Source organism: Corvus hawaiiensis, chromosome 2, assembly GCF_020740725.1.
Source record: "Corvus hawaiiensis isolate bCorHaw1 chromosome 2, bCorHaw1.pri.cur, whole genome shotgun sequence".
NCBI classification, from domain to species: Eukaryota; Metazoa; Chordata; class Aves; order Passeriformes; family Corvidae; genus Corvus; species Corvus hawaiiensis.
Genome location: NC_063214.1, coordinates 50,858,448 through 50,881,794, shown reverse-complemented (window position 1 = coordinate 50,881,794; position 23,347 = coordinate 50,858,448). Strand labels below are relative to the sequence as shown.

At 39.2% G+C, this 23,347-nt stretch overlaps 1 protein-coding gene across 5 annotated transcripts in view; it reads left to right on the top strand.

The window, feature by feature from the left end:
- Nucleotides 1–23,347, top strand: part of ATP8A2 (ATPase phospholipid transporting 8A2) — a 320,265-nt gene that overhangs the window by 160,588 nt on the left and 136,330 nt on the right. For all 5 annotated transcript variants that reach the window (XM_048294917.1, XM_048294918.1, XM_048294919.1 and 2 more), the window contains 2 exons: nt 10,135–10,318; nt 14,375–14,485. In XM_048294917.1, coding sequence (XP_048150874.1) covers nt 10,135–10,318; nt 14,375–14,485 — 295 coding nt within the window. The remainder of the gene's footprint in view (nt 1–10,134; nt 10,319–14,374; nt 14,486–23,347) is intronic.

Genomic DNA, 23,347 nt, shown 5'->3' with positions numbered 1-23,347 from the left:
CATTTTGGTGGTGGTGTAATGGAAAATTTGGGACTTCACCCTTCTTCCCTGATACATGATGCCCGTGATTTTTCAGGTATACTGATAGTTTTGAAATTGAAAGTCTCACATTTTTATGGATGGGGCACTTTCATTTCGGATAGTGAGTCCTCTACATGATTGCAGCCCTGTGATGATGATAATTACTGGGTAAAATACTCTGCTCCAGACTGTGTCTATCTGTTCCAGGAGCATGTAATTCAGAGATGCTAGGCTTTTGAACTGTAACATGCAGTTGCAAGTTGATCATTTATATGTGTTGTTCTATTAAATTCTGGGAAACATTTCATAGAGAGGGAGAAAAATAAATCATGCAGAGTTACTAGAATTCAGAATGATGAAAAAAATCTGTCAGTGCTTGCAGTGCTGCTGAAATAGCAAACTCTCTCAAATCTACTAGCTACATATCCCTTCATCTTCCTTCCATGTCAGTGTTTGTAGTTTGCTTCTTAGGTATATGATCCTGAAAGCAGCAGTAGTTTACAACAGTAATGGTGTCCAAAGCTGCTTTATTTTATATTTCTGAGCTGTAGTTAGAGGAGGAGGAGGAGCAGAGCAACTGTCAGACTCCTGAAAAGTGGTACAGCTCTATCTCTTCTCTCAGTTAACAAGTGACAGGACAAGAGAAAGTGGCCTCAAGTTGCACAGGGGAGGTTTAGATTGGATATTAGGAGAAAAACTTTCACTGAAAGTGTGGTCAGGCTTTGGAACAGGCTGCCCAGGGAAGTGGTTGAGTTACTGTCCCTGGAGGTATTTATAAGATATGTAGATGTGGTGCTTAGGGACATGGTTTAGTGGTGGACTTGGCAGTGCTGGGCTAATGGTTGGACATGATGATCTTGGATTTCTCTTCCAACTTTAATGATTCTGTGATTCCATGATTGCTGCCTGTGTGGTGTGACTGATGCTCTCATAGTATTGCCGTTCTGCTTCTAGAGGTGGGTGCTCACCCTGGCTCTTCCAACTGATCTGTTGGTTTCACCATGGGGCAGAGCCTCGCTAAATGGGCTGTTGTGCTTATTAATTGATGTAGTGTCAGTCATCACTTAATTTCACCATGTGTTGAAAAATTTGGTAAACAGCTCTGCTGTGTGAAGCGCACGGGTGCTGGCCCTTTGTGCATGTCCTCAAGGTTATAAAGGCACTAATCTGTATGTTTTGCAGACTGAAATTTCTTTGCTCTGTCATTAGAAAAAGACCAGTTTCTGTGTTGCATGAGAACTGCTCAGGCTGATTAGCATGGAAATGAATGTGCCTTAATCAGCTTGGGGTGAGGGAAGCTCAAAATTAATTTGATACACTAGTTTCATTTAAAAAACATATAGTTGCCGCTAGTGACCATTACAGTTAAAAATGCAAAATAGTCTCTCATTCAACACTGTGTTTATGCCAACTCATCACTTTCCAAATAATTTGTATTCCAAACTAGATTTTCCCTATTTAATCTTTGCCCCATAAAGCAGACTGGGGGAAGGGCAATCAAGACAGAAACATGCAGGGAGGGATATCAAAGAGGAAGAAGATGCTGACTTGAAACTTAACCCTGTGTTCCCTCTAACATTGTGTTTGTTACACTGCTTAGTACCTTGAATCCAGCTTATAAAGAGGTAATTTCCTAGCCCTTGTCCTCTGAAGATCATTTCAGTGGCAACTGCGAAAGGCAAATGAGTTATTGAAATACGAAATGCAAGTGAGAAATCCTCTAGTGATACATATATTAAAAAAACCCTCCATACAATTAGCAAAAACATCGTTGTTTTTGTGGTAAAAAGACACTAAATGTATTTATGTTCTTCCTGTTCAGAAGACTGTATAATTCAGGGCCTTTATAACTACATAGAGAGCTGTATATTAAGAAGGCATATCTAATCTATCTAAAGTGATGCAGAAGGAACTGCTTTGGTAACCATTAAATTTAAAAACTGCCCCATGTCCTGTGAGCATGTATGTCGGAGTGTATGCATGTGTTTTGACTTAGGGCCCTGCTAAGCATCAAAAATACCCTGTTCTGGATAACCTGAAATGTAGAGGTAAAATATGTTGCTCAGAAAGTGTGTGGCTGGCACACCAGTGAGACTGAAAAACTGAAGGAAGACTTTTTTCGTGCTTATAATAAGATGAAATGAGACTCCTGATGATAGGTGAAATAGGATGTAAAAGTCTTTAAAACTAAAAAGTAGACCTGAGACCAGTCTGATCAATTTGGATGAGTGAAGCAGTTTGAAGGACTGTCTGCTCAGGAAAAAAATTAAGTATGGAAAAATGAGACTGCAGATGAAATGACAAAAGATGATGAAGCTGAGGTTGTTCTTACAGAAGCCAGTAGAGGTTGGTAAGACTTCTGGTTGTCTGTTCAAAAGAGATGGGGCTATAGAAAAGTAATAGCCAGAGCTGGAAGCACAGTCAAGAAGTGAGGATTTTGGAAGAAGGGAAGGTATGTCAGTTCAGCATCAGGTGCCCCTGTTGGGAGGAAGCAGGCATTCTACCTTACCAAAAACAGGAGAGGAAAAGCTTGTGCACTTGATGAATTTAAAGTTATTTAGCACTGCAGTAATGTAAAAGAAGGGTTTCATCCTGTGAGATTTTACTCTTTCGTGTGAGCCACTTACCTTCAGCTCTCTCTACCTTGGTTGAGAGAAAGCAGCAGTTTTAAGAGGAGATGGACTACAACCTTAAAATACATGTCTAAAGCCAGATGAATTGCGCCCTAGAAATGCCTGTTTCTCTCTGACTATAAAAGGAGAGTGGCGTGCAGATAGAGCAGTCTCCATTAGTGCAGATAGAGATGTCTCCATTGAAGACACGTATATGTAGATGGATGAATTCCTTTGGTGCTTTTTCTGAACATTAAATTATCCCATCAGTTCCTTCAGTACTGTCTCCAAAAATATAAGGACTGCACCAGACCCAGTCCTTTGAAAGTTGTCAGCAAGGGAAGGAAGTTCAGAGAAATTACTGAATGTAAAGCATTCAATGTAAGGCACATTTGGAGTCAACACGATCTGTGCTTCTGTTCACTTTTCTTCTGTGGGTTACTGTATCGTTGTAAGATTATCCAAGATATCTCAGGTCATCATGAGTGCAGTTCAGACCTAACCCTTGTTTGGATGACACATGCTTGAAATCTGCAGGCTGGTGTGTGTCAGGAGAAATCACTGCGTAATTAAGGACTGCTAAATACAATGTCATTATATTTAGTTCCTTGCTTTCTGAGCATTACTTCTAGTGGTGTAATTTATCTTGCTTATTTTTCTGGGAACCAATGCCTACACTTATGACAATATTATTCATAGCTCTCAGCTCTCTGAGCTAATTCTCATCTGCCTTTTCTGCAGATGAGGTCACCGAGCTTTTTGAAGTACTAGTGTATTTTATGATAGAACGGGGTAAAATCATGTTCACTGCAGTAAAGGTAAACTCTTAAGGGCCTTTTGTGTTGCATTAACAAGGCATTTCAAGGAAGTAGGATATCAATTTCATGTTTCATGTTAAAGACATTAATGTCTTTGTGTTTATGCCTGTTATGGCATGGAAGCAGAAAAAGGTAATACTTGAAACAGCTTCCTTCCTTGCCTTCCTCTTTTCACAAATGAGCATTAAAAATTTAAAAGCATGGGTAAGAGTGTCTTCAGAGTATTTTGTATCGAATTGGGGGTCTGGAAAGTGTGCAAATGTCAACAGAAATGCTCTAGTCTCCTTGTTTTTGTGGAAGGGACCCTCAAAAAAAAAAAAATCCTCAGAAAACCCATCACACTTGGACAGAACAGAGGAGACTGCTGAGACTATGTGTCAAACTGTGCCTTGCTCGGGTATGGAGGAGCTTGTGGGGGGACTGCTTCTCTTCGTGGCCTTGTAAGATGGTCTGCATATAAACCGATCTCTTAAAAATCACCTAATCTTTTTCTCTATATATAACTTATAAATAAAAGGACTCCAATAAGGTTTACTTACTTTATTTTTATTGATCATGTCTCTTTTTATAAACAGTTGATAGTCTCATTGGCTAGTTCTTTAGCAGAACCCTGTCTTTATTTCGTCCTTTAGACTAGAATGCAATAAATAAAGCTGATTATTTTCTGAAATACTGCATTTTTATTTCCCATCAGGGCTTATGTCTGTATACTTTGAAGCATCTGCAGTGATGCAGCTGTAGTTTAAGGGCCTTGTGTGAGAATTATTGTTTGCAGTTGCCATCAGTTGCTGTCATGCATCTGTAACTGCAATAAATCAGGTATGCATAGGACAGAATTAAGGAAACTGTTTATCACTTCCTACTGACAATATCTCATGGAGTGTAGCTGACTGGTGTGACACAGTCACAGCTTGTGCTAATTGTGTCCTTCCTATCATATTTGATCCATCTTGATATATTAGATGGACTCTGGGAATAAGAGGGATAGCCTTGTAGATTGCAGAAAGTGTGCAGTAATGGAATTGATTGTTTTAAATCAGTTGAAGTATATTAAAACCTTAAGTTGAAGTTCTATTGCATTGCTTTTCTTGGTTAAAATTAATCTTTTCATGTTTTGCGTCTACTTTTAAGGTTTTAAAAAATTTGGTACCAAAATGAGTTTCTAAATAAAATGTTTTATACTTGCTTTAAAATATCACCACTTCACTGTTGGTTTGGTGTTTTTTTTGTAGTTTTCAGGGGGGTTTTGTTGGTTTTTGGTTTGTTTTTTTGGTGAAACTTTTCTAAATTTCTAAAATTCTAAACTAAATTATGACAGAATTTGTTAATTGCTCTGGTTGTCCCCTAAAGTGCTCCTGATGGAAAAATTTGAACTGAAAGATCTTTCATCTTGCTTAAGTTCTCTTAAAAAAATACCCCAGAACAAACCTCCCGGTGAAATGCTGAGTGGAATTGTAGAATATCTCAAGTTTGAAGGGACCCGTAAGTCCAGCTCCCTGCTCCTTGGACCTAAGACAAGATCATACAAGTATAACTTTTCTGAACATACAAAACATATCGAGTAAGAATTTTGCTTGAAAAAGTGTATTCAGGCTGAAGAAGAAAATGCAAACTAAATGTGTAAAGCCATTGGGACCTGATCAGCAGAAATCAATGGGAAGCCACTGACATCCTCTTTGAAAACCATCTGCTCTGTGCTGTGCCCTTTGCTGTTTTTTTCTTAAGCTTCCTCTGAGTTCAAGAGGGACCTTATTTACTGATAGTAACAATATAGTATGTTGTTACCTGAAAACTACTCACCTCCTGCCTCCTTCCACTGTTTTCTTATGAATTTAAATAATCAAAGGATAATTAGATCTTTTTGAGAATCCCTGGCTCTGGGCTCCATTTCTCTCCCAGCTTCTTCACAAGGGAGTAGTTCTTTGTGCCCTCTCTTGCTTCTTCCCATCCCATTACAGAGTAAGCAGTGTGATATGAAGGCATCAGTCATCTTCTTCAGGATGAAAACCTTTCTGTATTAATCTGTTTAAGGTGCTGATAAAGACTAAGGTTTGAGACTGACAAGAACCTTCTATTTTCCCTATTAGCTTTTACTTTCTTGAGAGCAAGGCAACCAGAAGGAAGTCCCAGAGGTGGGCAAGGAGCAGCTCTGCTGTATGACTGACACTTAACTTTGTGTAGCCCTGCCATCATCCATGGACACTTTATATTGCACAGTCAGATGCGGAATGATAGGCACTTTATAAAGGTGCAGTCTTGACCTCAGGCTCTCTGTAGCCTGTGTAGGCTAAATTCAGATTGTCAGGGAAGGAGTTTGAGCAAGAATCTGAAGACTTGGTCTTATCAGATCTGTAGCTATCACTACAGTTGTGGTACTTGAAACCTGACTTCTGTTTTTCCTCAAGTATGTGTAAAGGAGAGAATCAATCTGTTGTCAAAGACATTTTTGAGCAGAGACAATAAGAATAATTTCTGTATAACTGAATATGTTTTAATGAACTCTTTGAGTTGCACTCAAAGAACCTTTATAAGAAGCACTGCAATCTGACCTGGGAATGAATATAAGAATAAGCAGAAGATTTTGATGCAGCTGATGCTTTATTCATATCTTAATTCTTATTTGGGTGTTTAGCCAGGCAAGGCTTACATCCTCATACTGATACTGTTGCAGTGAGCTCTGCAGTGAAAGCCAGGGATCTTCCATCAAATGATACGTATCCATAGTTGCCTGTCATTGCAGAATTTTTTTTTCAAAGTAGTTATTTCTTTCCTTGTGCTTTTTACTTTGAACTCATGCGTTTGCCCGTATCTTTGAGAACTTGGTTATACCTGGGGGAGCTGCAGGTTAATAGTATCCTGTGCTATAATCTTCAGTTCTTCATGTAGACAGCTTAGCAAATGTGCAGAATTGTACCACAGCTCTGATCATCTGGCTAAAGGGATTAATGTCACCTAATGCAATGTGTTGGTACCAAACAGATTACAAGGAGCAGAAGAGGTTTGGAGGTTGAGTCAGTGAGTTGGAGGAGGAGGGATGTAAAACCCCTCAGGAAATCAGTAATCATCTCAATTTTCAGCTTTTTTAGCTAATGTAATGTGTGCAGCAAAATATGTTCTCTGGAGTTGTGGGCTGTACTCATTGGTGAGGTGTCAAAGAGGGTGCTTGTTATAGAGCTGCCATTTAGGAGAAACAGCTATAATCAAGTAGCACTTTGTGCTGACATCTTGTCTTAGATTTCATCTTCTTAAACCAAGTCCATAAGTATTTGTGATGTTTAAAAGTAGTGTTTCTGGTAGTTAGTTTAGCCTTACTAAGCATATAGGGAGGTTAAACACTAACTGAGTGCTACATAACTGTGGATATAATTAACTTCATTTGGTCAAGACAGTACAAGCATACTCTGTGTGTATTATGTAGCTGGTAAATGCCTTTTTATAGAGACATTCCACTGACTTGCCAAATAATGGGTTATTAGTAGCAAAGTTGACTTAAAATCTGAAACCACACCTACGCTATAGGCACAGAAGTGAACACAGGCTGTATTAGCTGGCTTGACGTGTCCCAGCTGAACTGCCCTAGAACAAGCTTGAGCATCTCTGCCACATTCTGGTCATGTCTGAAGTGTCTGTAGACAAGGTGCTAGTTTAAACTAGAGAGTCAGAGATGCTGTTCACATTTTGTCTTTTTTCCTTCCCCTGCTCTTTTAAGCATATTTGAAAACAGGGAGCTTCTTAGCTATTTCTATTGCTGTGTAACTGAAAAATAAATGAGCATAAGGTGAAATTCCAAGAGAAGTGTATGTCTGAAAAGGCTGTTAGCAGATATGTGCAGTACCTTGCTGTGAAGAAGTAATTGCATGAAGGGACTGCCAAAAGTATGTGGTCCTGTGTACTGGAGGTACCCCTGGGGCTGGTAATGGGGGTCTGTGCTCTTATCAATCCAAACTCTCCACAACTGGCTCCAAGTCCCTCTGGAGTTTCCGTTTTATGACTTGAAGTCCCTTTGACTCCTTGCTCCATGCTTTAGTATTTTATTAGGTGAGTACTGGGGGAGAGGGAGGAGCGTGTGTGCATGTGTGAGAGAAAAGTTAAAATTTGGTGTAGATGATACTCAGAGCTGATTTATAATTAAATACAAACACCCTTTGTGCTCCATGGGTTGGTAAGCGTGTTGAGGTTTTGTTGTGGTAATTTAACTGGGCCTCTACTGTGCCAATTGGTGTTTTCACTGCCAGGTAGTGGAGTGGCTTAATAGATCTACCCAATGGTATTAAGTAAATTTTATGGTTTAGTCAACTTTTTCCTGTATTTGGCTTTTAGGAACAGGACAGCTGCTAGGTTTTTCAGGTTGTTTAGTTCACATGTGAAGTTTGAACCTAGCAAATTTCTTTTTCCTCAAATTACTCATCAAGTTATTTTAAGAGTGATTTACTAATAAAACACCTATTTAGGTATTTACTAAACAAAACCAAGGCCATAAAGCATAATGCTGAACGAGGTAACTCTGCTTTTTTTTGATCAGCAGTGATCCAGATCGATGTATTAAAGGGCTATGTAAGTTGCTCTTACAGGATGTAAACTCTGAAAAAAAATGGTAAAAAAAATAAAAAGAGGTAAAAAACCCTCTGTCTCCTCTATTCCCCAAGCTCCCTGTTCTCCCTCTATTTTAACAGTAAAGCCTTTAGATATCAGTTACATTCTTTTTTTTTTTGAATGGTATGTGGCTGACTTGAGATGTGGAGAAGTTTTGTCTAAAGCTTTATTTAAGGAAATACAAAATAATTTGGAACTTTAACTAAAACTGATGGGGAAAGGAATTAGGGTTGTTTGTACAGATGGGGTTAGAATAGAAACATTTAAACTACATGTAGGTATTTCCAGAATACCTCATGTGATTTGGTAACCTCATATGATTTGGTAACCTGATCCACCTTTTCCATGACAAAAGGGCATTTTGGGTGTCTTATCCAATTTAGAAACCTGGTCCTGAGTATTTTTCCACTTTTGCCTGGTTTAGACTAGTTCAACTCTGAATTCCATGAATTTTTATTTACTTGAAACCGATATAAAATGAGAGAATGATCAGGTTAAAGTAGGTGCCAATAAATCTGATAAGGGTATTCAAATGTCACAGGGTCAGTCTTTTGTTTTTGACTTGGCATTGGGTAACATCATCACTGAGGTCAGAGTTGCACCAGCATACAAGACGTATGTGAGATCCGGAAGCGGTCTTGTGCTTTCTGATCTGACCTGCATATTCTGAGATTGGAATGATGGCCTGGCAAATGGAGAGGTCAGCTGGAGGAGGGAATACGGTCATTAAGGTTGGAAAAGTCCTTCAAGATAATTCTAACACTGACAAGTCCACTGCTAAACTGTGTCCTTCAGTGCCACATCTACATGACTTATAAATACCTCCAGCAGTGGTGACTCTGCCACTTCCCTGGGCAGCCTGTTTCAATACTGGTCAACCCTTTCCCTTAATTTTTTTCCTGATATGCAATCTAAATCTCCCCTAGCACAGTTTTAAGCCATTTCCTCTTGTTCTTGTCTTTTACCTGAGGCAAGACACCCCCACTTTGGTACCTTTGGTACCTTTATGGTGGTTGTAGAGGGTGATAAGGTGTGTACCCCTGCCCCGAGCCTCTTTTTCTCCAGACTGAACAATCAGAGCTCCCCCAGCTACTCCTCATAAGACTTGTGCTCCAGACCCTTCCCCAGCTCCGTTGCCCTTCTCTGGACATGCTCCAGCACCTCAATTGTTTTTCCTGAACTGAGGGATGCAAAACTGAACTCAAGGTGTGATCTCATCAGTGCTGCATGGAGGGGGAACAATCACTGCCCCAGTCCTGCTGGCCACACTACTGCTGGTCCAGGCCGGGATGCCATTGGCTTTCTTGGCCACCTGGGCACACGCTGGCTCATATTCAGCTGCTGTTGCCCAGGACCACCAGGTCCTTCTCTGCCACGTGGCTTCTCAGCCTGTAGCGCTGCCAGGGGTTGTTGTGATCCAAGTGCAGGATCCAGCACTGGGCCTTGTTGAACCTCATACAACTGCCATTGCCCCATTGATGCAGCCTGTCCAGATCCCTCTGCGGGGCCTTCCTGCCCTCCAGCTGATCACCCAACTTGGTGTCATCTGCACACTGACTTAGGGTGTACTCAATCCCATCATTGAGATCATTGATAAAGATGTTAAACAGAACTGGTTTAATAATAAAGTAATCTTGCAGTATCTTTTGCAAACCATTGAAATGTCTCTGAATGTGTTAGTGGTCTCTCTCCTCCTGGATGGTGATGACAGGAGGCAGGGAAGCCTGCGCTGTTAATCTGTAAACTGTCATAGTTGAAGAGGAAATTCACTTCAGTGTTCCCAATAGAACACCACCGGTGTTATGCCAGTTAGGAGAGCTGGGTAAGGAAAACAAAGCTTTGAAACCTTTCATATAGATTTGGTCTCTTTTGCATCAACTATCAGCAAGTAGGTAAATGCAAAACTATTTTTAAAGCCACTTCTTTCTTCTGAAATAGTTTGGCATGGGTTCTGAAGCTTAGTTGCTGAATAAAGGAACTTCCCAGCAACTGTCCTTTGATTACTTCTAAATGTAGGTTACAGCTGTTCTTTTAGGAAAGGCACATAGCTCAGCATGTGAGAAACTGACACCTTTTTCTCTCCTTTTCAGAGTATCTCCTCTACAGAAGTCTGAAATAGTAGACATGGTCAAGAAACACGTCAATGCCATAACACTTGCCATTGGGGATGGTGCCAATGACGTAGGAATGATCCAGACAGCTCACGTTGGAGTGGGGATCAGTGGCAATGAGGGCATGCAGGCAACCAATTGCTCGGATTATGCCATTGCACAGGTCAGATGCAAGAATGAACAACTTCCATATCATCCTGTGAGAACCGCACTGTGCAGCCATGTAGTGCTCTATGGCTTCTTCTGACCTTCGACCTAGAAGTATCTCTGATTGTTTCTTTTTCCAGGCAGCTGTCTAGAACATACTGGATATATTTTGGGGATCTGTTGTTATGATTTTGTATTCGTCAGGGCAAAGCTCCATCTCTCTTGAAAGTTTTAGTTTCCTCCTGACAACTGTACAGTATCTTGGTTCTTCAGTAATCAGGGGGAAGCACTTTCTGTGGTGCATGTGTTAATATGCTTTTAAGTAACTTATCTATCTTGGTGCAAACTCTTCTCTTACTGTGAGTAGGTATTATAACCAGGTGTGTGGGAATTTGGCTGTTTGGCAGCTCTTAATTTGAGGTGTCTCCTCTATTTAATTCCCCTTCATCCCGGTATTACATCCAAGAATTGATCACAGTTTTAGAGAGCTGGCCAGCATTTTCATGTTACATGTTATTTTGAATGTTACTTGGGTGAGTCCTAAGCTAGTTCATCAAATTCAGAACTGATTACTTCAGCTAAAAAGAGGAGTTAAAAGCCTTTTTTGTTTGTTTTTTTTTTCCTGAAGAAACCACAATTTAGAATCAAAACTTGGAAAGAAAAATAAGGAAGGAAAAAGATGCTATAGTTGCTGAATACCCTCTGAATACGATTTATACCTGAGGTGCTCTATGTATGTGAGACTGATGCAGGGCAAAACCAGATCGAGCTGACATGAAGCAGAGGCAATCCCCTGTCTTTTCAGTGACCAGAGCATCAGCTGATATTCCCTTCTGGCAGGGTGTAGGCAGATATGTTCTACCAAGTGACATGAAATATTACCATCTTTTGATAGCTTCCAGTAGCAGGGATAATGCTGCTGTATGCACAGATAACTGTTCATTGTGTTAGCACTGCTGAGAAGCAAAGTGGCAGTCTTGTATTGCTGCTCTGTTCTGAGCTCTGATGAAGCACACTCTTGCTTCAGGTTTGAGTAACTGAGACCTTTCACAAAATTTATCTTGAGAATTTTAGGCAGTTTTACCAAGTTTTTCTGTCATAAACAGTGCCATATTCCAAATATATACCAGTATAGGAACTGCCATAATCATTGTCTCTGGTATCTTGTAATGACTTTTACATTTTTAATTTCAGTGGATTATTTATAGCTTCTGCTGTATAACTTACTGGAATGCTCTTTACTTGGACTTCCTCAGATAATTTGTTACTTCTACTTTAGGAGCTAAGCATAAGCAGCAGCAAGGGTTTTGTCTGTAGAAGTCCCTACATATGTAATTTCTTTTGTGTCGCAGCAATGCTAAATCTGGAGAAGTAATTCCACGTTCATGTGTTGCTTTTGCATTAACAAAACCCCCTGTATTTCAGTTCAGTGTTAGAACATGGAAGTTGCTCTTGGTTTAAATTCCGGTCAGCAAGTTTCTGACAATAACAATGAATCTTTCTAGTTCAATATGAAATAAAAGCTGGTGACACCAGCACAGAATTGCAGCTTTCAAAAATTAGTGAAACACTGTGGAACTGTGATTTTTTGATTGTGTAGAAGAACTTTGTACTGATTAAATTAGAAAATATATAAAGAAATCCCTGTAGTAAAGGAGACTAATAGTGTGTGGTGGTATGTACTTAAAAAAAAAAAAAAATTAGTGTTCAAAAGAAAAACTTGATCTCTGTGGAGTGTACTTCTTTCAGCGAAGACATGTAACTCCCACTAAAGCATTACTGTATGTGCATGCCTTGAAGGCAGAGTATGTTCTTATTGAGTAATTTAAGATGACCACTATAATGTAGCACCTCATGTTCAAACAGTATTTCAAATGCAGTGGTGCCAGAAGTAGGCACTTATAGAAGAGAGAGTCTCTATATAGGCTCATTCAGGATTCCAGGGAGAATCAAAGCCTAAACCAAACAAAAATAAAAAGCCAACTTGTGTCTGACTCCACTTGAAATAGCTTCCACAGGTGCAAGGAGCATCTGTTTGAATCATCCTTTTCCCTTGAAATGATATTGCACCAGTGACCTCTATTTAGAGAATTCCCAAATCAAATGACCTAACTGTTTAGAGACAGTAGTAGACTTTAGTAACTTTTTTTCTCAGTAAATAGCTTTATCATCTTAATCCAGAGAACATCTGGTGTCTAGGGACTTTTCTTAACTAGGGAAGCTGCTTTCTTCAACAAATGTTCTTGTTTCACTTTTCTTCTTTGGAAAAATTGGCTTGTATTGCAGATGCCTTTTCACTGTCTTAAAACCCCCAACATGCCATCACCTCATCCTTTAGTCAAGATAGATTCTAGAAAATAATCTCTGTATAAAAGAAGTTATGCTAGGGTTGACAGAGAGACGGCTGTAAAAACTTGCACAGTTTCACAGGTAGGCTGGCCACATGGTCGTAATGTTCCCTGCTGATTTAAAATTCTGTAAATACAGGAGTGGCCAAACAAGGGCAGTGTCTGGTAGAGCCCCTGTCTGTACTGCTCTATGCCAGCAGCTGTGCATTTGCATGATTTCAGCATCAAAGCAAATTTAATTCTTTGCTTTGTTTTAATGGGACTCTTCACCTGTGTGAGCAGCCTCAGTGTGTTCTTTAGGCTCTGAGTATCTTCATTTCTGTGCTCTGCAGTGCACTCATTTTCATGAGAGCACAGACAAGGGCAATAATTGGTAGGATTTTTAGTTGCCTTTAGCTTTCAAGAAGACCACGTCCAAGATGGTCACTTGTTAGATTCTGCAGAGAATTCTCAGGGTCTGTCTGACTATTCTCTGTAAGAGCTTTGGGATGATTTGTAAGGACATCGTGGCAAGTTTCCCATCACTTCAGTTGTGTTTTGTTAGTGATTTTGATGAGGAAAGTTGTAGCTATCCTGCATATTAACTTGAGGCATTAGGGGTCTAATAGGTCAGCTACTCCCTTGGGAGTGTCCCAGTTTTAGCTCTAGCTCAAGTTAAGCAGAGAACCATGAAGCCTGGTTCACTTTTTTTTTCTCTCCTTCTTTGCTGGTGTATCCTAACAAATCTGAGTTGCTAATGCGTGGGAGAGGGGCTGTCCTTACAGGATTTGTGGTTCAGTGATTTCATTGCTGGAAAGCATGGGAGCAGAGCGCCTCAGGACAGTCCTAACTCATTACTGTAGCTTTCAATTTCAGATAAGTTTTGGTTAAAATAAATGATCCAGAATCTAAATTTAGGAAGTCGAGCTTTTCCTGTCAAGTCACTTTGTGGAAAAGGAAGCAAAGCAAATAATTACATTAGTGTCCAGGATCCCTTCAGGGACACACATGCTAAACAGTAAACATAGTCATCACTCGGAGCTGTCTGTAACTGGTCAGAAGAGGAATGCTGCCAGCCATAAAAAGGTTCACTAACAAAGCCAAGACTAGAGAATTATGCATTTCCTAGTCTGGATTACAACACTGGCTCCATAAAAGTCCATTTTCAAAAGTTCTGAATTTGAGCTCCATCTGTGGTTCAAACTAGCATTAAAAGGTACACAATTGTACAAGATTTATTTACTTGTCCTTTTTGGCAAATGCCACTTGCTTTACAGAATATTTTGTATAACACACAATCACATACATTTTGTGGGCAGAAAATGTTAATATGAGTATCTATTCTCTAGAAATGCATCTATTTTTCCACTTTTGTTCCCCTCTTTATTTCAGCTCAAGACAGTTTTAATTATTAAATTGTTCATTTTACATAAGGAAAGGAGATTCTGAACCTTGTAAGCCCTCAAACATTGATTTTGCCATCAGGATGGTAGTAACAATTGAAGACGTTTTGCTGTTTAAAGCCACTTTTTGAAACCTTCAGAAGTTTGGCTAAAAAAAGATTTTAGCTTTAAGTATTTTAAGAATTGTTTTTTGCATATATCATCTGTTAAGCAGTTTAAATATTGCTCTCGAACAACTTTTATAGCTGATTTGAGGATATATTCCTGAGGTCAGGTGTTTACTTTCAACCAATTTTTTTAGCAATTCTTCATACATGTGAGTACTTCTTTTCTGTCTTTCAGTTTTCCTACTTGGAGAAGCTATTGTTGGTCCATGGTGCTTGGAGTTACAATCGAGTTACCAAATGCATACTGTACTGCTTCTACAAAAATGTGGTTTTGTATATTATTGAGGTAAGAGTAACTAAGTGGATGGGTCCCTACTGGTGCTTATTCCTTAAATCATCTCTTATAAATAGAAAAGCTCACCCAAAGGGATTGAGCTAAAAGGACTGCCATTTTTTTTCCATGTTTAACAACTTTAAATTCAGTTTCTCTTCTCAAATTAGTTCACTTGAATCTTTTAAAGTTTGTTAAGGAAAACCAAAGGTTTTTCAGTACTGTGAAGCCTTGGATATGAGCTGTCAGAGACAAAGTTCATTTCTTCTGTGCAAATGTTCTTATTGAAAGCATCTTTGTATTCATGGAAACATTTCAAGTAGTGCTCATATTTATAAAAACTTAGATTTAGGGCCTAAATTTAAATCAAAAGCTTGTTTAATAGAATTGGGGAAAGCTTACAGGCAAATATAATAAACTATGCAAAACTATAACTGTTGCTTCCAAGTTACAAAGACCATAGTTTAGCTGGAACTGAAAATAGTTTGCCTTGTTTTTTGGAAAGAGATAACATAATTTTGTAAATGACATTTATTTACAAAATTAATCAGGTTATTTGATTTAATAATTAAAATGTAACTGTATTTTGAAAATAATTTGCTGGAAGATGTCAAGTAGTGAAACTGGATTTTAAAGAGGGCTGAATACTGTTATGACCATTGCATTTCAGTGTGCTTACATAGGAGTGTAGTTATCATGCTGCAGAACATAGTCTTGAACTTAGGATGTATCAGGAAGGGATTTTTATAATCTGCTGTTGCCTAGCTAGAAATACTCAAGGAACTTGAAGTCAGTGGTTTGATCAGTTGAGTATCAGGTGATCACTTGGTACAGCAATTTCCACAATATTCATCAATTTTATTAATATATGTGCATATATATTAGATTTTCTATTTCTTTGTACAGTTGAGCAGCCATGAATGAGGTTAATAGATCAGAAAATTACAACATTTATAATTAGGCAGGTAGTTATGTCAATTGCAGGAGATAGTAGGTGAGTAATATTTTGCTATTCAGTAAGTCGTATAATGGTCAGTATGGTCAGTATACCTGACTCCCTCGGGGTTTGATCATCTTCTATATATGATGTTAGAGAACAAATATTCTCCACTAACTTGTGCCAGTTCTCCTGTGCTGTTTCTGAATTAGCTGTTGTCTGTTAAAATTTCAACATGCATTAGTCTACTCAAGAGAGTTATCCTGTACATCATGTTTTTATTAAAGGTTTTTACATGCTGTTGGAGATGACAATAATATTTGTTATTGTGCAAAGGAAATATAAATAACTTCAAAAAGAACTCTTCTAGTGTGTTTCTTATTGAGCATGGCTGGCAATTGCTGGGGTTTTCCCTGAACTTTTCAGAAAATGCTTAACAGCTTCATGATTGCCTTCTAGGATTCTTTTCTCAATTTGAAAATCAGTTCTGGAAGTCCTGCTTCTAGCTTATTATAGCACCATGTGTCTTTTTATCTTTTACTAAAGTCTGACAAGTAAATTAAGTTCTATATCAAATGTTGTATGGCAAAACTATGCCTTCCTATATGAGCAGCTGTGCAAAGGGTTGAATACAAGTGAAGTTCTCTGGGACTTCCATTCTGAGGTAGCTTAATTGTTTTACCCTAGGGTGGAATTTTATTAGCCAGATATCTCTATATGATACATAAAATCCAAATCCGCTCTGAGAATATGAGGTCTGAGGTTCTTTCCAGTGTCTTAGGCTGTGTTCAGTTCTTTCTGCATACGGTCCTGAGCCAAATGAGCTTTTGTGTTTCCTCATGTCCATGACTGAGGATGAGTCAGTTGCATTCAACACCTGAGCACTGCAAAATGTCTTACAAGATGCAGCTCTGCACCTCGGTTACCTCTCTGTGCCTGTGCTGCCTAGAAGTCGGGAGCAAGTTTAAGGCTTTAAGGGAGTTGAAGTGACAGAAATAATCTGCAGCAATGGGAAGAGCTCAGTTTGGTTTTCCCTGGTGAGTTTCCTTTACTAGCAGCCTTAAGGAACTTCTCCTCCAAAACTGTTTAAAACTAGCCAAATTGTCTGGAAACCCAAGAGATACCAGTTTTGGTATCCTAGGGATACAGGGTAGAGAGGAGAGATCTTTAATTCCCTCCTTAGCTTTACACAAAGAAAGAGAGGTTGTTTTGTGTATGTGCTGTAGGGCTTGGCTGTGCTGATCCGTTTGTGGTATGGAATGATGCCCATGAAAGAGACACTCCACAAGGGAATAAATCCTTCCACTTGAGAGAATGGTAGTTAAATGCCTGGCACTTCTGCACTGTTGCTTGTGCAGATGGTATGCTCCTCATTGTTTTCCAATGCTCTGGACAAGTTTAATATTTACCTGTACTTTCTGCTTGGATATGTGGTATATGGGGAATATTCTTTTAGCATAGTAATGAAACAGGGATTTTAACTTGAGCTACTTTCTAAGTATCTTCAGAAAGATTGTACTGAGTAAATATTTATACACTTGAAATTAAAAGCACATCATGAATATGACTGCCTGTTATACCTTTGTTACTGTATCTGTTTTATTTCAATGAAGTTTTAACACCTGAGGAATAGATATAAATGGCTTTTGCAGCAGTGAGGTGCTGGGGCTATCATAACTTTTATTCCCTGATGCTTTGCATATACCAGAGAGAAAGAAGAGGTGGTGGTCTAGCTTGGCGTGCAGAACATCTGGACACAACTTGCAGAGGCATGCAAGTTAAGACATTAAGATGTAACTTAATTAAACAATGATAAGTGCTTGAGAAGAGCATATTGCCATCTCTTTCCTAGCATCCCAGTGTTGGTGTACTAAAACCCCTCATACATTAGAAGTTCATCTTGATACCAGTTATGTACACTTAAACCTGGAGGATCCAAAGTGTTGCATCTCTGAAACATTAAATGTTATCAGCTTTTTTTCAGGTCCTGGGTTAAAATACAAAATTTGGGGTTTTGTGGGAAGTATACACAGGTAATTGTTACTGTGGGCTTTACTCCTAGGAAAGGGGATTAAGGCTGATGCTTACCTTTCTGCAGTGGCTGATTCTTTGTGGAGAGACAGGGGTCCAGGAACTGTTTTCATCTGCTTTGATGGCTAAAATGTGTGCACATAGTGAGACAGTTCCATGCAGCTAGAGAGGTGGTATAGCAGACATCAGGCCTTGTGGTTTAGTGACTGCAAGGGAAATGGAGATTACAGCGTATTTTCCCTCTCTCTTGGAAAGGCCCTCCTAATATTTTTCAAGAGGTGAATTTTAAATCAACAAAGTTTAGTGAAGTCTGAAAAGATTTTGTCTTGGCTTAACAGCTGGAAACTCTATGTTCCTCTCCTTTCTCTGGCCTGGTCTCTCCTTTACCATTTATTCATCATTATCCTCCTGCCATTCTCTTGATTCCTCCCCTTGATTTTTGAAAATAGGAAGCTAAGTGAAGTATCAATAAAAAGCACAAAGAGAAGCAGGTCCTGGAAATCCAAGTCCTTATGGTGTGATTCTTAGCCCCATTCCTGAACATTTGTGTATCGCTGTTGCCAAGGTGCTTCAGGGTCTAAAGCTGAGGTTCCCTTACTTATGGACCCACTTATCAAGGGGGGTGCAGAATCTAGCTTTTCCATCCACAGAGCTGGTTGATAGATTAATTGCTGCTTCTTCCCCACTCTTGACTCTCCATGCTGGGTCTGTCCTAAGAGTGGCAGGGGAATCTACATGGAAAGTTACCAAGATGGCTGCAGGGATGAAATGCAAATATAAAGCCCTCTCTTTGGTGTCCATTCTTGTATTTCCCATGTCTGGATGCACTAGCAGTGTGCACTAAATCCATTTCTAAGGAAAGCCAACCATTCAGCATCATCCTGAAGCAGAAGATCAGTGACCCGGTTTTGGCTTTTAAAGATTTGACAGACAAGTACCTGGGCATCCTTACAAAATACAATTTTGTTCAATTACTTATGTAGCTGGCTTCAAACTGAGTAGTGAAACAAAGATCTGTTTCACATCTGTTGAGCAGATACATTTAACTGGAGATGATATAAAGTTGTCCTGTTGACATCAGAGCTTTGAAATATAGCTGATTTCAAATGTAAAAGAATACAGGAACATTGCTTTCATGTCATGCTTGAAGAAGTAGAAACACAGCAAGATCAAAGGTGGTATCAGAAATATCAGGTAAGAGTTCAAGACCTTTGGGAATGGTTCTGTGGAAACAGTAGCGTGGAAGATACCTTTCAGGCCAACTCAGTGTGCAGGAAAAATGTGCTCAATACTTCACTGGAGCATGTTGGTTTTATGAAATGTACTTAATACGAAGCACTTCTGTACTATATAGCACTGATTGAGTCAGGGGTGTGGATAGATGGCCCCAGTGTCAAGGTCTGGCAGTGTAGGGCCATGACAGAGAAATGAATGGCAAGTGGAAAGGGTAGAGTATAATGTACATGCCCTGGTTGCTGCATTATTTTAATTTCTGCTTTAAGAATCCAGAGATAAATTGTAAACCTAGATTAGAAAGCTGTTTCTTTGTAGATGCTGAAAGGGAAGTCTAACATGTGAGCAGTGTTAAACAAACAAGATAAACATATTAAAGAACAAAACACGAAGATCATAATTTTTCTTCTAGAGCTGAATTTTCAAGTGTCAAAAGCTCTGAGTAAACACAATATCTAGATAAACATGCTTTTTAATGAGAGGTAATTCTGTGAGTCAGCAAGGTCTGGCAATGAGAGCTGTTAAGTGCTCCACACACTCTTAGTGGTCACCACTTCAGGCGAGTTGATAGCATAGGCTGCAAAAGCACACATGAAATTTGCTGCATAAGACCTTGCATTTGTTTTTCCTGTTTTCTTGCTTTCCCATCAAACAGAACAAGTATTTAAAAAAAATATGGAAAGCAGGCATGGGAATTTTAACTCTCTTCTCCAAATGGTAGGCAGAAATGAGTGTATCTGATATGGTACTAAAAAATACGCAGCTCTAATGCTTCTGTGTGCTTATCCCTGATTTATGTGATCTGACTTTTACCTACATCTCTGTGCTTTCTGTTTCCAATTGACTTTACCACTCTTAGGTTACAGCCAGGCAATAGAACACCTTAAGCATGGGGATTTTTGCAGTAAGTTGAAGATTGAAGTTGTCATATAAACTGTTGTCATATAAAGCAACTTTCTTAAAAGATAAGAGCAGTCTTTTTCCCCAGTGTTAAATTAAGGATAAGAACATCTGGTAGCAAAACTTTGTAACAAGGATAACAAGAATACAGGCAGCTAGCTGTCTTGTCTTCTTATTCAAATTATTCAGTTGCCTGTTCAAGTGCTTCGAACGCCAGTAGGCATTTAATAATCATTACTTCTGTGCATGTACTCAGTTACTTACTCGGTGTGGTAAGCTTAGCGCAATGCTCTTATCATGGGGAAGCGAAGGAGGAATGTGTGTGTATGTGACTTCTATTTTTATATCATTTGGGAATCTAGATTTGGATTCTCAAAAATGCATACATATCCTGAATAAGTAACTTGCTCTCTGTAGACAGGTCCTTTCAGGTAGACAAAATGTGGAATTCAGTGTCCTTAAGATTGGTATCAGGTTTAAATGCCTGAGAGAAATGTATGTAGTATCCATGTAGATAACTTTTGTGGATGCTCTGGGCTCATGGAGAGCAGTATGGGGCTGGCAGGTATGTCATAGGACCTGTGACATCACCTGTCTACAGCAGCAGTACTGAGAGGTCTGTGTTAAGGTAACTGATTCCTATCCAGAAAGAGAAAGAATCTTTCTTGTCCTGTTCTGTTCTTACTTGTTTTTGAAACACGTAAAAGGAAAGAAATCCAAACCTCTCACCTCAGGTAATGTTAATCAGTTCAAAAAGTGCAGAATGTTTATGGAGGGTATAGTACAGAACTTGGAAGACATGAAAAGCACAGGAATGAGCTCAGTGTGAGGAACAAAGCTTGTGAAACTCAGCATTGTCTTTCAATAATTTGTGGAAAAACAGGTCTTACATACGTGCTTATTTTTCTCTTGCACTGTTCATCATGGGTTTAACATGGAGAAGAACTAGGGCAGCACAGAACACTATCCCCTTCCTGCCCACCAAAAAAGCTGATTGCAGGCTCCAATTCAAGAAAACATTCTTTAGTAGCAATAGTTACAGGAAACAGATTCTACAAGGAGCCTGCCAAAGTTCTTGGAATATCATAAAATACAATTCGCCAGCCTAATCCAAAATTGTCCAGATAGTGCTTTGGTTTTTGTTCCTAAAAATATATCCAAATTCTTTACAGTACCTGGTTTATATACTGCTGCTGACAATTTATTCTCTATTTCAACCCCCCCTCCCATCTGAAGAAATTCAGCATTGTGTATAGGCTGATCTCATCAACTTTAATCCATGACTGACTTCTTGTTTTTTGGCTTCCTAATTGAGCATGTTAATCGCAAGAGTTTCCAAGGAATCAGTCACGAAGATAAGTCCATGTTAATTTTCCTTTCTTTTTGTAGTGCTATGCACTGCACAGTGAATCATGGGAGAGCAGTCCATCTTCCCTGAAAACCAAATTGACCCAGCTATTTAGCGGCTGGGTTTGATTTTTTTCCAAGCATGATGGAAGCTATCAGCGTTGCTCTGAATTTATGAGCAGTGCCTTGATTACGCCCTACAACCAACACAACCTGTAATTTTTTAACATTCAGATATTATAAATGATAAATCAGGTTCCTTTGCATGGTCTCACAATCTCTAGATGACACCCATCGGGTTCAGTAGACACTGCAGTAGATTACCTCAAGAAGAAATCTACTCTGATATTTTATTGGACACAGAGTATGTTGAGTGCCTGGATCAATTTGTTTTGTACATTTACGTAAGAGGAATATGAAAGGCACAGTGCTATTTTTTTTTCTTGGTAAAATGTATGCTTAATTTGGTGCGAAAAATCTTAAATTCATAATTTGGTGGGCATATAAAAAAGCAATGATAATGCTATTTTCTAAATATGAGGCCATTCAACGTGAAACATTTAGTCATTTCCAGAGCAGTGTGTTCTTTAAAGCAGAATCCTGTCATCAGTAAATGTTTTTTCAGTTTAACTATGTCACCAATAAAAATACAAGTTCATTTTTAGAAGAGAGATAGCCTAATGTGAAGAAGCTTTTAGTAGGGAAGATAAACCTATATTATGAAACTTAGGAAAATCCAAGTCTAGGTTTTTTTTTATCACAAAGCCAGCTTTGAAATTCAAGAGTTCATTGTTGTTAGTTTCAGCCCAACTCTCTTTCCAAAAGCTAAAAGTTGTCATATAAAAGATAACTTCTCTTATGGCTTTGAGTACTGACTTGAAAAACATTGACTGCTCTGACTCAGTATTGGATAACTTGTTGTTGTAATAAAAAATATTTGTAAATAAAAACCACTTTCATCTAGGTTAATTCAGTGCATATGACATTACTTGTTGGTACAGAGAAGGCTAAATTTTAGATTTATGTTGATGTTGAAAGTGCAAATAAACCTTATAATGCAATTACTTGTGCTTAGCACTAGAATGCTGAGTTTAGCAATGTTGTGCTGCACTGGAGGGGTGATTTTGAGAGAGTTTTTTTAAAAATCCAACATTAAGATACATCAATGCATGTGTGGTAGTACATCTATTCACAAATATATCCTTTGGGCCGATTTTCTTTCTATCTGGCCTATACCCCTATAAATGGACGTCCTTTAGTTGAGACATTCCTCATCTGCATGGGAATAACTGAGAGCAAAGTAAAGTCCTATGCATATTGTGTATGTGGAGCATGGGTTTTTGTCTGTTTTGCTTTTTGTTAGATAAGCCATGGGGCTGTCATGCTGAAGATGTGAGATTTCTCCATTTTTACCTGTACCTCATTGCTCTAAATAGCAATCTTCAAAATGCATTTCTACGGCAATTCACTTGCTTTTCATAGAATCACAGAATATCTGGAGTTGGAAGGAACAAACCCACAAGGATCATCAAAGTCTTAACTCCTGGCCCTGCACAGGATATCCTGAAGAGACATATGTGCCTGGGAGCATTGTCCAAACACTTCTTGAACTCTGTCAGGCTTGGTGCTGTGACCGCTTCCCTGGGGAGCCTGTTCCAGTGCCCAGCTACTCTCTGGGTGAAGAACTTCTTCCTGATATCCGACCTACACATCCCCTTACGCAGCTTCACGTCATTCCCTTGGGTCCTGTCACTGGTCACCAGAGAGATCAGTGTTTTTAAGAACAGTAATACACAGTGCTTACAAAGGAGACTGAGGTCTGGTGCCAGTGACTGCTGACAAATTGGAGCAGTGAGTCTAATTCTCCTATTTGTCTTTGAGGCACTGGCGCTAAAATGGCTGTGTAAGTAAAGCTTGGAAGACTTTAGCTCTTCCAGGGGAGAGAAAAGCAGAATTACTTCTACTCAATTAGCTGTATCTGCTGCAGCTGAACTCAGATGTTAACCCTCGTATTGAAAAACACTGCTCAGCATAGGTGTGAAAAGGGGGTTGCTGCAGTTCTTTTTGCACAGCTCTTTGTAAAGCATTTTTTGGACTGACAGAGGGTTTGGAAATGCTGCAGACAAGGTATAATACTGATTCACAAGTCACGCTTTTGTGCAATTTCACAATGTGGAATTCAGCTTGGAGCCCACTTTTGGAAATGTGTGGTGGCTTGCCTGTGAGCGGACTCACTGAAGTGACTGAAAAGTAATTGCATTGTCTACTTTCCGGGCGGTTGTTTGGAAATAAGATGAGTTTTTGTTCCAAGCCATGTGCTAGGGTATTGTTGTGTGAGCACAAGAAGTGTGCTGGGCTGCATTTCCCTTGTCTGAACTGAAGTCTGCCTGGCTGCCAGCTGCTTGCCAGCAGTAAGGTCAGGCTACACA